We start from the raw sequence: 14110 nt of genomic DNA, 5'->3' as shown, positions 1-14110 counted from the left end.
ATGCAATTATTCTCTCTCTCTCTCTCTCTCTCTCTCTCTCTCTCTCTCTCTCTCTCTCTCTCTCTCTCTCTCTCTTTCTCACATGCACACTAACACACACACACACAACACACAGACACACATGCACCTGTAGAGCCCCCCCCCGTTTGGTCCATCAGACAGGGGAAGGAATTAGCTCTCTACCTCATTTTCTTGGGGGGAGGGATGACCCCGTGTGATGGACAGCCCAGGTCAGAGTTTGTGTTGTGTTGGTCATAAGCTGAGTGTTGACAGCCCTCTCCCCACCACGCTGCAGTCGAACACACAGCTCCATTGATGACCAAACACTACAAGAAAGATTGAGTAATTGAATTACATCAACCATGGACATGGTAAAACACTATCATCTGTGCAATGTTGACTTTTTTTTAAGTGATCCCGTTGTTTATTCAGTATCAACAGAGGCACATACATCACTACAATATTTTATAAGTATGCTATTATGCCACTGGTAAAAGAAAGATTCTGATTTATTACCTTATAGCGGAAATGCTAATATTTAACAATACTAAATTGCAAATAAGATAACAACAAAAATGCTTTAATTATACTATTTAATTATCCTAATAACAGTGGTTGCGGAAGTATTTAGACCATTGATTAAAAATGGGAAATGATAAAAAGAAAGTTATACAACAATTGAAGAAATACTACACCAGAGGTAAAAGTCCTGAATTCTCAATAAAAGGTACTTGTCATATATTAAAATGTTTAGTCATTTTAAATTTTTAGGTAAATTGTGTTTCTTCTTTTTAAAGAAAAAAACCCTTTTAAAACCCACTAGATTCGCTTAAAATACTGAACAGTGTTGTATGGTGTGTTTTTCTGCGCCCCTACAGAAAAGTTCATGTTCACAGCAATGAAAAGTAAAAGTATTTATCATTCTAAAAGCCCTTTTGTAATATTATATTACATTATGACATTATTTCAGTGATGGATTGACCTGTAAGCCATATTTCCATTGATTAGTTGGTTAAGTGGATTTAATTTGCATACTTAAGATTTGCTTGTTTAACTTAATATTTTATCATTATATTTTTTAAATCAGTCTCCTTAATTTGATTGTGAAATCTTAACCTAAATATATATCTTTAGCTGGAGGGGAAAAAATGGGGAAAAGCTCTATATCTACAATCTTTGATAAATGTAGAATAGAAGAAGCGTAGTGCTGAAAAGCCTGGAGGGTTGCAGCACTTTCCATGTTACAGAAACATGCCTGTATTTAAAGAACATACAACATTGCTGAGTGCGGGAGCTGTCTAGGTCATTAACACTTTCTCTGATGAATGACATGAGTGTGTGGCCCAGATGAAGCTCTTAGAGGAAACCACACACACACCAGGTGCCAGGCCATATGGTAAAGATATTTGTCGTACACTCATCTAACCCCTGCTCCTGTAAGACAGGGGTCTGTCAGGGAGCGCATGCCTGTGTAAAGCCCCGGTGACCCCTGTCCACACACACAAGGACATGCAGCAAGGAGTATGAATACACACACACACAAACACAGAAACATGCAAATCTGGAAGGCTCCTCCAAGGTCCTGTCAACACGCCTGTGATTTAATGCTCCTGATCACAACACAGGCCTTGAGAGGAGAGGCAAGGACCTTCACTATTCATGAGGCAGTGTCCGGCTAGGTAGGGCAGTAGTGGAGCGCTTAATAACTGTTAAACTGCCCTTGCTTTTCACATTACTCACTCAGTGTAATTCAATTTTAGCCACAGCTGGTTTCACTTTTAACTTTACAGCTGAGCTCAGTCACGTCCCCCAATCTGACCTGATAAATAACCAGCTTTTATTGAGTTTGCAGAGAAAACAGCGTCCAGTGTAAACCCCTCACAAGAGACGGAGCCGAACCCCGAGCAAGGCTGGAGGGCATGAGGCCGAACAGGAAAGGATGTTTGTGTGTGTGTGCGTACAGGTTAGTAGTTGTGTATACATCCCAGTGCTAGTGAGCAAGTGTGTGGCTGCTATTATTAAGATATAACTGACGTGTGTGTGTGTGTGGGGGGGTGCATGCGCGGCGTGTATGTTAATCTAATGAAGGCTAGAGTATATTTACACGTTCCGACTCTCCGCTGAGCTTCTCTCCTGTTTCAGGATGCCATTTCACATGATTGGAAACAAATGACTTCAGGGTCAAATTTCTCTCCCTTTACTACCCGTCAATCACTCAGGAGCGGCCCAGAAACTTTCCCTCCTCGTGTTATTACACAGTTGAATCAGCACAGTTTCCATGTTGTTTCAGCCACCATCTTCAAGAGGATTACGTTGACCCCGTACCAAGCAACTCAGCAAAACAAAGACACTAACAGGCTAATGATCAACAGGCTGATTCCATGTTAACCCAGCGGTCTAGCAAGCAAGAGTGAAGACCCAGTCTGCTAGGATGAGAAAGACGAAAGGGAAAGTTGGAAATATACTAAAAAATACCTTCCTTCTCGAGATTTAAATAAGAAGACTGATAACCACGCTTACAAGGACAGCATCTCTAAAGCTCACTGAAAAACACTTTCACGCTTGTTTATAAAAAACAAGAAACCACAATGTAACTATGACGGATTTTGTAGGTGCTCGGCATATTTTCAGCTGTCAGACAGTTGCACCTGTTTCCGTACAGATAGGAGAATGTTATCATTTTTTTAATAAAATTTTCGGCTAGAATGTCAATTTGTGTTTTTCCTCAAAATGGCAAAATGACATTGTTGCCAGCCAGAAAATATTTGTATTTCCTCGAAATGTACGACAGCAAACAATCACCAAAAGGAAATCTTCTATTTTGTTATTTACTACTGCAATAAAGTATTTATATATATTCTACATGTTTATGTGTGTGTGTGTGTGTGTGTGTGTGTGTGTGTGTGTGTGTGTGTGTGTGTGTGTGTGTGTCTGCATTACTACACTGAGAGTGGCAGGTGCAAAGTTCAGCTCTCCGGGTATTAAAGCAATTTGTCTAACTGGAAGATCAGGAATTAACCGGGAGTTTTAAATGATTGTCCAACATCGGCAAACATGGAAATGACAGACAGTATCAAATAACCAGCACAGATTATGTCTGTCCGCAGACAAAGGCCAGGCTGTTGGACGGCGCACCTGACCGCTTGCTGAAACCCGGGCCATCCCCTGCCTGAGTTCCTCAATTAACTCCTTCCTGCTATTTCCACGTCCAGCGCGTATTAGTTCACTGCGACGCTCGGCCATGACAAGTAAATTGCTGTTTGGTTATGACCGTTTGTCGGGAAACAGGCCATTTCCCCCCGCTTTGCCTAAACCGCTGTTCCTAGCTCTGCTGAGGGAGAGAGTAAAGAGAGATGGAGGGAGGGATGGTGCTGGGGTTTGAGTCTGAGCTGAAGGCAGGAATTATCACATCAGCGGCTGAACGGGCGTGCCCCCTTCGCTAGGGACAAAAAAACACAGCATTATGTGGGCCCACAGTAGTGAGGGGTTTTCATCCGGCACCGACTCCCTGTTCCTCATGCCACACTAGAATTTTCTGACAGCCGTTCACATGACTCCGAAAGTCAGCTCTTCACTCAGCAGTATTGATTTACTGTTGATCCTGGAACGAAGCTACAACAATGATGACACGACTGCTTTTAGTCCGTCTCAGACTGCAAGGAGCCTTGTCCCAGTCCTGTTACAGACTGTGGCTAATAAAAGCCTCCACAGAATAACCGTTTCACCTCCATGCGTCCCTGATTAGTCCTATTATTGGTAATAAAGTACAGGAATGGAAACTGGCTGCCTGAATCCTGGCAGCTGTTGTTCTTCCCCTAAAATCACAAAAAGACCTGATGAGCTCATGTTATTAGTCAGGGGTGGCCAAGTCTGACACGGGGATTCATCCGAGGTCGGAGCTCGAAAGAAATCAAAACACGCTTTTGTTCAGTTCCAGTGAATACCACTGGATTATTGCAACATAATGTCTTTTCCATCATTGGGGAGATATTCATCTTATCTTATTACAAAGCACTATCTGTCACTCAATTGTACTTGTGTGTTTTTTTTTTCTTTGCCATATACTATATATTCAGATCAGTAAAACAGGAAAACAAGTTTCCTCTTTCACTTTGTGTACACATATGGTATGTGTATGAGAAAAGAACATTTTGAATGCTGGTGTATGATCTGAACAAAAAATATGAAAAATATTTATTTTAATGGGCACTTATGGTCAGTTTAACAGTCATTCTCATATTATTACATACCTCAGGTAAGGTCCTATTACTGATGCTTTACTGCATATGAAGAGGTTAAGGCAGCAGAGGCTCTTCTGCGCCGTTAAGACACTTTGTTTTCTGTTGCAAATAAAAGCCTGCCCACGTTTAGTCCACTGTTGGTGTTTTGGAGAAGAGCCGCTCACAATCTGCCTCAGGATCAGTTTTTGTGCTGTTGAATCCAACACTCTGTACAAATTAGTATTTAAATGCAAAAACTCCCCCAGAGTTCTCTGTTTGCTGGTCCTTAGAGTCTTGCACAAAGAGACGGAGCCCTCACAATTTTGTTGCAATAAGCTTTGGCTTCTCATTCTCGATGGGTCAGAGTCTGCAAGTGCGGTCCAGCTGTCAGAGGCAGTGGTTGGTGGTCGGGTGCCATGGAGACTGGCGCAGCAGACAGTCTGTGGTGTCCTCGGCGAGCTTGGCGTGCCGGGATATAGCTGCGAGTTGGGGGCTCAGGGGGAAGCTGTAGCGGTAAAAGCAGTAGGGGCCTGTAGTGTCAGAGAGATGCGGCAGGAGAGAAGGCCCCTGAGGGCTGAGGGGGCTGTGGAGGGGGATGAGGCAGGGGGAGCTCCCAGCAGATCCGTGAAGACAGTGGTCCCTGCAGAGGGGAAGTTTCTTTCCCTGCAGGGCCGAAAAGAGCGAGAGGTCTGCGAGGGGAGACGACGGGGGCAAGCCCCTCAGTCTGTCTGCTCCCAGGGAGGAGAAGGCTCTGCTGTGCAGTGGGGAGGTGCCGCCGGGCAAGGTGATGGAAGTCTTGCCATAGAGGGGGAGAGCAAGGGCGTGGAGAGCGGAGTCCTGGCAGGAGAGCGAAGAGACGGAGAACGGGTGAAGGGTTGGAGATGAGGGGTGAGGGAAGAGGCTCTTCACACCACTGGTCAGCGACCCTGAGCTTCCTGTAAAAGATTTAAATCGGAAACATGAAGCACAGATACACAAAAAAAACAAACTGAGAATGTATCAGAGCTGCGGCACAGCACCTTGGAGCTGTATGGTAAAGGGTTTGAAGTCCAGGCTGAGAGGGCTTCTCCAGGGATACGACTCCAATAAGCCATCCAACACCCCTCTGTAAACACACACACACATACAGCACATACTGTAAAAACACTTGAAAATGTTATTCCAGGTTTTTAAATATTGGTTCTGAGAGGTGTGAAATCCTGCACGACGCACTTCAACTTCATTTGAAGGGTTTATGTGGCATCAGGTTTCAGTGGCTGAACCCTAAATCCCTCTTGGGACCTTTAGTGGAATTCTTTCTGTGCTAAAGTAAGTGTTCGGCTGAGGTTTTCTGTACCTGTTCCGTCCTGGATCTCTGAAGCCCTTGGCGAACGGGTTCCTGTCGATCTTCAGTTTTGTGATCTAGCCCGTGAGAAGGAGGACAGACATATGGAGTTTAAAGAGTGGAGGTGTCAAACAGTGACATGTTAAGCTAACAATGAGCTCAGCTTTATGGCAGCATAGAGGGTAGCAGAGCTCTCCCTCGGGGACTGCATCTCCCAGCAGCACCCAGCAGGGCCATCAGCCACGTCAAACAGGGCTCTCAGAGAAGGGCGTGCGAGGGTTGTACAGTTTTATATGGTACTTTAACGGGGTCTGGAATTCAGCAGTCGGCCCAGTCGCAGCTTGTTACTGAGTTTCTGTAATAATAAGTTCGCTGATCGTAAACTGGGCCCTGATGAAAAGAGCTGGCAGTCCCGGCGGATGGCTCTGTTACAGGAGGAATGGCGGCCAACACTTGGGTCAGCTCCCCTACACGGGAACACACACGCCCTCACTGAACAACTGACCCCGCTGAAAATCAGGACCCTGCAATTTATGATCTGGTTGTGCCCACAGGGGAGTGGGCCTCCTGATCGTCACGATGTGGAGATTAAAACATTTTTATGAGAGGTCAAAGGTCCCTGAGCCGTTGACTGGATCATCATGGTGACTACTAAGTCGATGATTGAGACCTAACATCTGCTTTTTGAATATATTTTTGCGAAATAAAGAATTAAGAATGTAAATGATCAAAATCAAACACGTCTAAAAATGTCAGTTGTTTACAGTAAACTTCTGAACAAATATGTCCTCAGTGCACACAGTTTCTGAACCCCAGCATTTTAATGTTTTGCAGGATGATGCTGTTTCAGTGAGTGTTACCTGTTGGTTCTGATAGGCCGTCACCGTGGTGAACTCAGTCTCCGGGAATGAGAAGCTGTGCACTCCTTCAGCAGGCAGCGACTGGATCTGAGACAGGTCCATCCGAGGGTCGTGCCGGATGATGTGCACCCGTGGCTTGTACTTATGCATCGACTGAAGAATAATCTGCATCGGGAGAGGAAAATGATATTAAAAATTCTGTCTGCTGGGCCTCTATTGTATCAACATCTGAAAAAAGAGATGCAGGGACAAATCTAAAAGGTCTCCAGCTAACAATTGTTTATATCATCAGTGAGTCTGAAGATTGTATTTTTCAATCAGTCAGTTGATCTATAAAATGTGATTTCCTACAGCAAAACTCTGTGATGTCGTCAAATGGCTAAGCACGGACTGAGCACTTTAACAAAAGCCTGATAGTTGAGAGGCAGAAAAACTGAGAATATTTGGCATTTTGCTTTAAAAATGTGACAATAATGTCTTAAACAATATTAATGTTTTGATCAACTAACAAAATCTTTGTTTGTCAATTTTGGAAAAAGGATAAGTTTCAAATCATTTTAAAGATATAAGGACAAAAAATTTGAGGAGACGTCTGTTATTTATTTTCTGTTGGTATTAAATCTGAACAGTGATAGGGCTAATGCAACATAGCATATTACAAATATAACTACACACAGTGTGATCTGTGAAAACTAAATAATATGCTGCTTAATAACATAAACTCAGCTATTTAGTACAACTACAGCAAGAACTGAACAGTGCTTTTAAAAAAGGAAATCAACAAAAGCCACCAAATGCCCTTCACATAACATATTAATGAGAAACAACAATTTAATAGAAAATAACATGATTTGAGGTTGACATTACTATATAAACTAAACAATCAGGTTTTCCTGAGGCAAACGATGACAGCAAACGAACATAATTAAAAATAAATAATGTGTCAATGTATTTAAATAAATAAATTCAAATAACATAGTTCTGTGGTGTGTCATCATTATTCTAATTTGTTATAATTAATGCATTTGTATAATTAATGTATACATGTTAATTATAAACTGTAGCAATATGTGTCAGTTTCAGAAAGGTTTCTAAACTCTTCTCTATAATTGTTTGAATCCAAAATGAGTCGACGAAGTCAGTTTCCATGATCTGAACTAACCACAACAACATGATGGATTATCAGGCTGTTATAGTAAAGCAGGTTTCAGCTCCACAGAACACACACTGTCTCTACAGTCCTTCATCGTACACCAGAATAACGAATCCTCCACACAGTATACGGTCTATATTCAGTGGTGGTTTTATAAACAGGAGGATCAAGTCAAAAGCCTCCCTCAGCCCCTCAGTCACCACATCTTTCACATCTGCCCATGAGTGAACTTGTAGAGGAGGTTGTTGAGCAGAGAGGGATTTCCACTTCCTTTATCCCTGAAAGACATGGCAGACCTTCCTTCCTAAAGAATCATACGATACAGTCTCGGATCCGACAACAATCTGAGCAGGACTGTGTCAGACTCCGGTGCTCTACTATACCACTAAGTGATTAATTATCTTCTTAACCCAATGTCACTCAGATGATCAGAGGTATATTTAACTTGTTGAATCAAAATTTTCAAACAGTGTTTTTTAAACCATGTCTCACCTGTGGGCCTACTACAGCCCTTGTGTATTTTCTGCTGGACAGAAAAGAGTAAGCATCATGTGCTCAGATGTGTTACCTACATGTCCCTTATCGTCCATCTCATTGTTGGTGAGTTTGACCCGGTCGAAGCTGATGACCTGACGCATCCACGTCTCTCCTGCGCACGGTGAGTCCGGGTGCACGTAGAGCCGGGGAGAGATGCAGGAGTGGTCCGTGTTTCCAGCCACCATCCACTGCGAGCTGTGGTACACATACCTGCAGGGGAAATATGCATTCATGTCAATGCACAGTTATATGCCTACAGAGATATGATTATTTAATATACACACCTGTAGCGTTTGGAGTCCACGGGCATGACGTCCATCGCGATGTAATACTGATGGCACGGGTCCAGATTGCGCACTTTTACGCGCACTGAGGGAAACATCCTCCTAAAGGGATGAGAGGTAGAAGAGCTGGAGCTTAATTTAAATTATGACGTGTTTCAATTAATTATATACTGTTTGTTTTTACATCTTCAGTTAAATTAGTAGAAGTGGGCTTAACACACTTTTCACATCCCAAACCGAGTCAGACACTTATCAGGTTAAAAACCGAGGGCAGATACTTTGCTGTGCGCAGTGGCCAAGTTCAACGGAAGGTTCAGGGACATCGAGGGGCCATTAGGGCATCTTCGCTGCCGAGATTTATAGCGTGTGTTCGCGTTAATTGAATAAACGGAACCTAGATTTCAGCGAGTGGTTATGTCCCAATAACTCAATGCTCGCGAAAAACCACAGACTGGGACGCATATGGCTACCTATCAGACCACAAATGAATTCCTTTGAAAGGGAAATATAAAGTTAATGTAATCGAACTAGAATATCTCCCATGCATGACACAAGATTTCATTATGTAGTTAATAGTACGGGATGGGATGATAAAGCTTCAATTTCGTATGGTCCCCGGCCACTGGAAAATAGAGTTTAATTAAGTTTGACAAAATGTAATAACTTTAAACTTTTTAACAAAGGAGAGGAATTTGTCTCAGAACCCATCATGTGCTCTGTTCTTTCTGTAGGCAAAAACGCACTTTTTAAAATGCCACACCCTCAAGACAAATAAGAGACTAAACACATATCAGGTATCTATAGCCTGTGTGTTTAATGTCCATGTGCTCAGTAAACCAGAAAGTTCAGCCGCTCGCTCGCTGCGCTGTCTGCGCCTTCAGAGCCGCTTCACACAAGCACCTGTGTCCACATGTAGTAAATATCATATCACATCTCATGCCCACTCTGTCTACTGTTTCATATACGACACACACTAGAACACGTGTAATCATAACGCATGGCAAATAAATGGCTTAAAGGTCACAGTGGTTTAAGCGGCGAGGCCCTCGAGTCTGGGGCCTGCTGTTATATATTGATAAATAGTAATTGAAGAAATCATATATAAAAAATGATAATAATAAAAAAATCGTATATATAATCTAATTAAAAAAATACAAGACAATATCAGTGACAGTTTAAGACATTTTAGATAATTATCATAAGCCTGTATGATTGGACCCAGTAATTTCAGTTTCAAGGTTATTACTACTCTCGCTCCCTGGATATAGGGTAAACTAATTTGGAGCTCTGAAGAAGATTCAAGAGGAAGAAAAGGAAAGAAAACCTAAAAGCTTAAGAGGTTTTCTCTGATCTGTGGACATCAGTTGAGTGTGAACCCAGTTTCTCTTGACCAGACCTTCCAGCTTTGGTGATGATCATCTCGGTGCCGATCTCGTAGAATCTCTTCCACAGCTCGGAGCCCTGCAGCTCGACCCGGACCTCTCTGTCCGCCAAGCAGCTGCTCTCCTTCGGCTTGGTCTCCGCTCTCTCCGGGTCAGCCTCCTCGGGCCCGGACCCGGCCGTCTGTCTCTGCGGCTGACATGAGGTCTCCTCTGGCTGTCGCTTAAGCGTTGAACCTGCTTTCTTCGTCTGACTGACTGGACGCCCATGCAGGCCTGAAGAGAAAGGTTCAAATAGTGAGAGGTGAGTGAGTGAGATGTAGAGCAAATGGGAAGAAGTAATTCATGCATTTTATTTTAAAATCAATTATGATTTAATGCAGTGCATTTAACGTTAAGATTCCTCATAGGTTACCCAAATACTGTGTTTTAAAATGGGAAAAATAAATGTTTCAGCAACTACATTGGAGAGCATTTACAAATCGTTCTATGATTTAATTATATCATTTTGTCTTTTAATTGGTAAATACAAAAGATTGGCTAATTTGAAAATTATTTGATTGCAAAATATAGATCTGTGGTCGTGCATTTTATTGTTTCATCTTGTGCGTAAAATGAATGGATGCAGACGCAGCATGATGATCTCTAAAAAAGTTTCCGTCTCACCGGTGAAGATGCTGGTGTCGTCGCCGGTGTCTGCAGCCGAACTTGACTCGTGTCCCTCCGACACTTTTCTCCTCTTGCAGGGCTTCCCCACCAGCGCCTCCACCGAGAACGCGTGAGCCCGGGAGCTCAGACCCTGCATCTTGGCGGAAGGTCCCGTCGTTCTGCGAACCCTTTTATCCGTCTGAACTTTGATTTCGTCCCGCACTGTAAGCTCGGTGACCCTGCAGCTCATTCAGGGCAGGACGGGACAGAGCAGGCAGCAGCAGCACCTAAGGGAGCAACTCTTCTCCGTGACGCTGCGTAATTGATCCGGTGCGTTCCCATGCGTTCTCCAAGACGCTCACCTTCATCCAAAATCCTTGATTACTGGCGCGCCTCTCCCCTTCACCACAATATTTCCCTCTCTTCCCCTTTATCCTTTCCTGTGTCTCCCTTTTCCTCTCTGTTTGGTAGAAGGCTTCTTCCTCTGGTTCCCCTCTGCGCGTCACAGAGAGGGAGGGAGAAGCCCAGCATGCATTCCTCCACATGGGCCTGCGCTGCAAAAAAAGAAAAAGTCCATCCTCCAAATTATCCATCTTTACCTGGACCTTAAAATCCGATGTCTGGAAACGAATAAGAAAACAGCCTCACTACATGAGTTAAAATATAATCAGGCTAAAGTCATCAAGTTATTTTTCCTTAATCATGTCAGTGCCTAGAAGCACCGCAAATGACTTATCAGCATCAACAGGTGACAGCTGATTTAAAACAAGTGAATCGTGTTAATTTGAAAGAAAATAAAAAGATAATTATCGAATATATTATTCATTGACATTTAATAAATATAAGTTTTGCTCGATCCCATGCAGTGAATTTTACACGTGTAGGACAACCGTCAGCATCTTTACTCACCATGTGATGAGGTGACCCGTACAAAGGTTATTTTTATTTTAGGTTCGTTCCTCCTTGTAATATTATGCAACTCCAACCAATTCCTTCCCAAACGTGTGAAAGAAGATGAATTAAGGAATTCATATGAATTCAACGAACTGTGTGAATTTATGTATTTAAAGCACGTTTTCTCTTGGGCTACTCTTTTGCAGAAACAATCTGCCTGATTGTTTCCCATGATGCTTCCCTCCATTTTGACAGCGCATAGATAAATACAATGAACATTTCAGAGCACCAGAGAGGGAATCGAGGCACAAATATTTAAGTCTGTTAATTCAGACCATCTGGAGCAAAGTAACATATCTCCACCAAACTCGCTGCGTTGCTGTTGAAGCTAACATTTCCTATATTAATTTGCAGGCTTTTCCTTAAAGCACACGCTTGTCTCTCGCTCCTCCGGCATAGAAGTGGGATCTTTTCTTTTTTCTTTCTCTCTTTCTTTTTTGCGGTGCCCACTGAGGGTGTGCGCCAGTCTGGATTTCATAAGTGCGGAGATCAGATGGAGTTTGGCGCACTTGAAGGGGGGAACTGGGCAGTAATGACAGCTCGGGATTATTACATTACTGCTCGACATGAAATGGATCCGCTTTACACAAATACAAGTCATCGAAAGGCTCTATTTAAAATGTTTTTTAATCACATGATATAATTGCTGTGAGGAGAAAACAAATGAGGGCTGTGTTTACGGCACGGTTGGTTTGGTGGGTGATGGAAATCTCTGACAACAGCCTGGAAATTGAGAACTATGACCAACCGGAATCACATGTTCTCATGTCATCATAACCTGTTTCAGGTCCACGGCCTGGATTTGTGTTTATCCTTCTTTACTTGTCGTTTTCTTTCAGTACTGTAGTAAAGTGCATCATTTTAAAAGCGCGTCCTGGCGCAGTGGGAGGGAAACGCACCCGAAATAACGGCGCACTGTGCGTCTTCCTGCGCGCCAGTCCATGGTGCCTTCTCCTGTTGAAATATAAGACAGAAGAAAGTGATAGAAATAGCCTGCGTATAGTTTCCTCTGCACACACGTTGGAAAGACTATTTTTCCACGTCGCCCTCAGCAGTCAGCTCATAAATCTTCGTCACGGGATTATGGGATGTCAGCCGAGTGATGATGGGCGCGCTCTGGCTTCGCCTTTACACTGCTAAGCACAACAGGAAGCTCCAAATGGTTGTTTTATCATTTTCAATCCGGTATCTCAAAAGAAATATGCGTTTGATACGTCCAAGAATGTTTGGCACACATGTTTCCTCTTATTACGCACAATACGCACGCTTGGCGGAAGCGAGACTCAAATCCAATTTAGCACGGGCCTCAGGTTTCCATTAAGCCGGAAGTTTGATGACTAGCTGCAATTAGGGTTTCCGATCATTGGGCTCCTCCAGGCTCGTGCTTCCATGCTGCTGATTTGCGTATCCACGAGCTAATTAATAAGCAATTACGAATAATTGGTTTGCAATTGAAAAATTAGTGGTTCAGGCCTTTAAATGCACATCACCATTAACATTAAACTGATTCAAGTCCAACACATTCAGAATCAGGATAAAAGTAACTTCCTTCGGTTTAAAGGAAAATTCAGCTGTTTATAAAAAAATTTTTTAGGAATTAACTTGGTATTTACCTCTATTTGAATACATATAATTACTGTTTACTGTTTATTCCCTGCATAATTTGTTTTTCACTGTATGACTTGATGACACTGTGGTGTGTGTGTGTGTGCGTGTGTGAATGTGTAGCTGCTGCAAGCTGGTGCCCAAAGAGTAATCATGACCAGCCGTAGATTCTTGGTTACTGTATGTGTGTTTGCGTGTGTGTGTGTGTGTGGGTGTGTGTGGGTGTGTGTGTGGGGGTGCGTGTGTGTGTGTGTGTGTGTGTATGTGTGTGTGTGTGTGTTTATAAACAGGCCTGTCTGCCTGTAAGTCAGTGCTGAGTGGATATGACGGCCCACTGATGGTTTGTTTTTATGTTGGATTCTGATGCTGGGCAGTTTGTGTGTGTGTCTCTCTGTGTGTGTGTGTTTGTGCGATGGTTATTCTGGGCATACAGGGCTGCCGGAGCGGATGCCCACTCACTGCCAAATGTCAAACTTCCACCACCCGTCCACTGTGACGTATGTGAAGTGTTTGAATCAAGAACGCTGCACACACTTAGTGTGTTGTGGCACTAATGGGATGTGATTTCTCTATACGGCACTTGAGTGAAGGCGCATCTGGAATGCACAGTTTACACTGAGACAATAGTGCGGTACCTGTGTCTAAATTTGGATCCTGAAAACCTCATCTGTTGAAGGGTTTTCAAGTAGCGTACGACCTTTGTGTTATTTACTGATTTTGTTATTGACTGCTTCTACTGTAAACAGACAGTGGTGAAACATCCTGAGTGGACGTGGAAGAAAGTTATGTAAGAAGACTTGGGAGCAGAAAGAGAACAAAGAGAAGCGGTCGAAGCTTTTTACAACAACCAATTACAGAGTGACAAATTCCTTTGACCCTGATATGTCATCAGCTCCACAGTGTGTGTGTGTGTGTGTGTGGGTGTGTGTGTGTGTGTGTGTGTGTGTGTGTGTGTGCGTGTGTGTTTGTGTGTGTGTGTGTGTGTGTATCCTGTCACATCTGCTCCTCATAACCTCCCGTCTCGTCCCTGTCCCGAGGCTGTGTGAGGTACACCACGCCTCTCAGACTTTCCAACCACTGCAGGAATCCTCTGTGCAGGAACAATGTCCGTCCATGGCTTCTGCTTCTTTAACTGCTCTGGGATTC

The 14110-nt window shown here is 43.3% G+C and overlaps 1 protein-coding gene across 1 annotated transcript; it reads right to left on the bottom strand.

Annotated features, from left to right (window-relative positions):
• Positions 1-4607: 4607 nt before the first annotated feature.
• Positions 4608-10562, bottom strand: tbx22 (T-box transcription factor 22). The gene is made up of 8 exons (XM_053429553.1): positions 10448-10562; positions 9775-9997; positions 8379-8480; positions 8130-8304; positions 6405-6569; positions 5557-5621; positions 5240-5325; positions 4608-5155 (listed from the first exon to the last, which is right to left on the bottom strand). The coding sequence occupies exons 1-8, from the start codon at positions 10560-10562 to the stop codon at positions 4608-4610; spliced, it is 1479 nt and encodes a 492-aa protein (XP_053285528.1).
• Between the last annotated feature and the right edge of the window lie 3548 nt (positions 10563-14110).

The sequence above is a fragment of the Pleuronectes platessa genome, chromosome 8, assembly GCF_947347685.1.
Source record: "Pleuronectes platessa chromosome 8, fPlePla1.1, whole genome shotgun sequence".
NCBI classification, from domain to species: domain Eukaryota; kingdom Metazoa; phylum Chordata; class Actinopteri; order Pleuronectiformes; family Pleuronectidae; genus Pleuronectes; species Pleuronectes platessa.
This window is presented reverse-complemented; position numbering and strand designations above follow the sequence as displayed.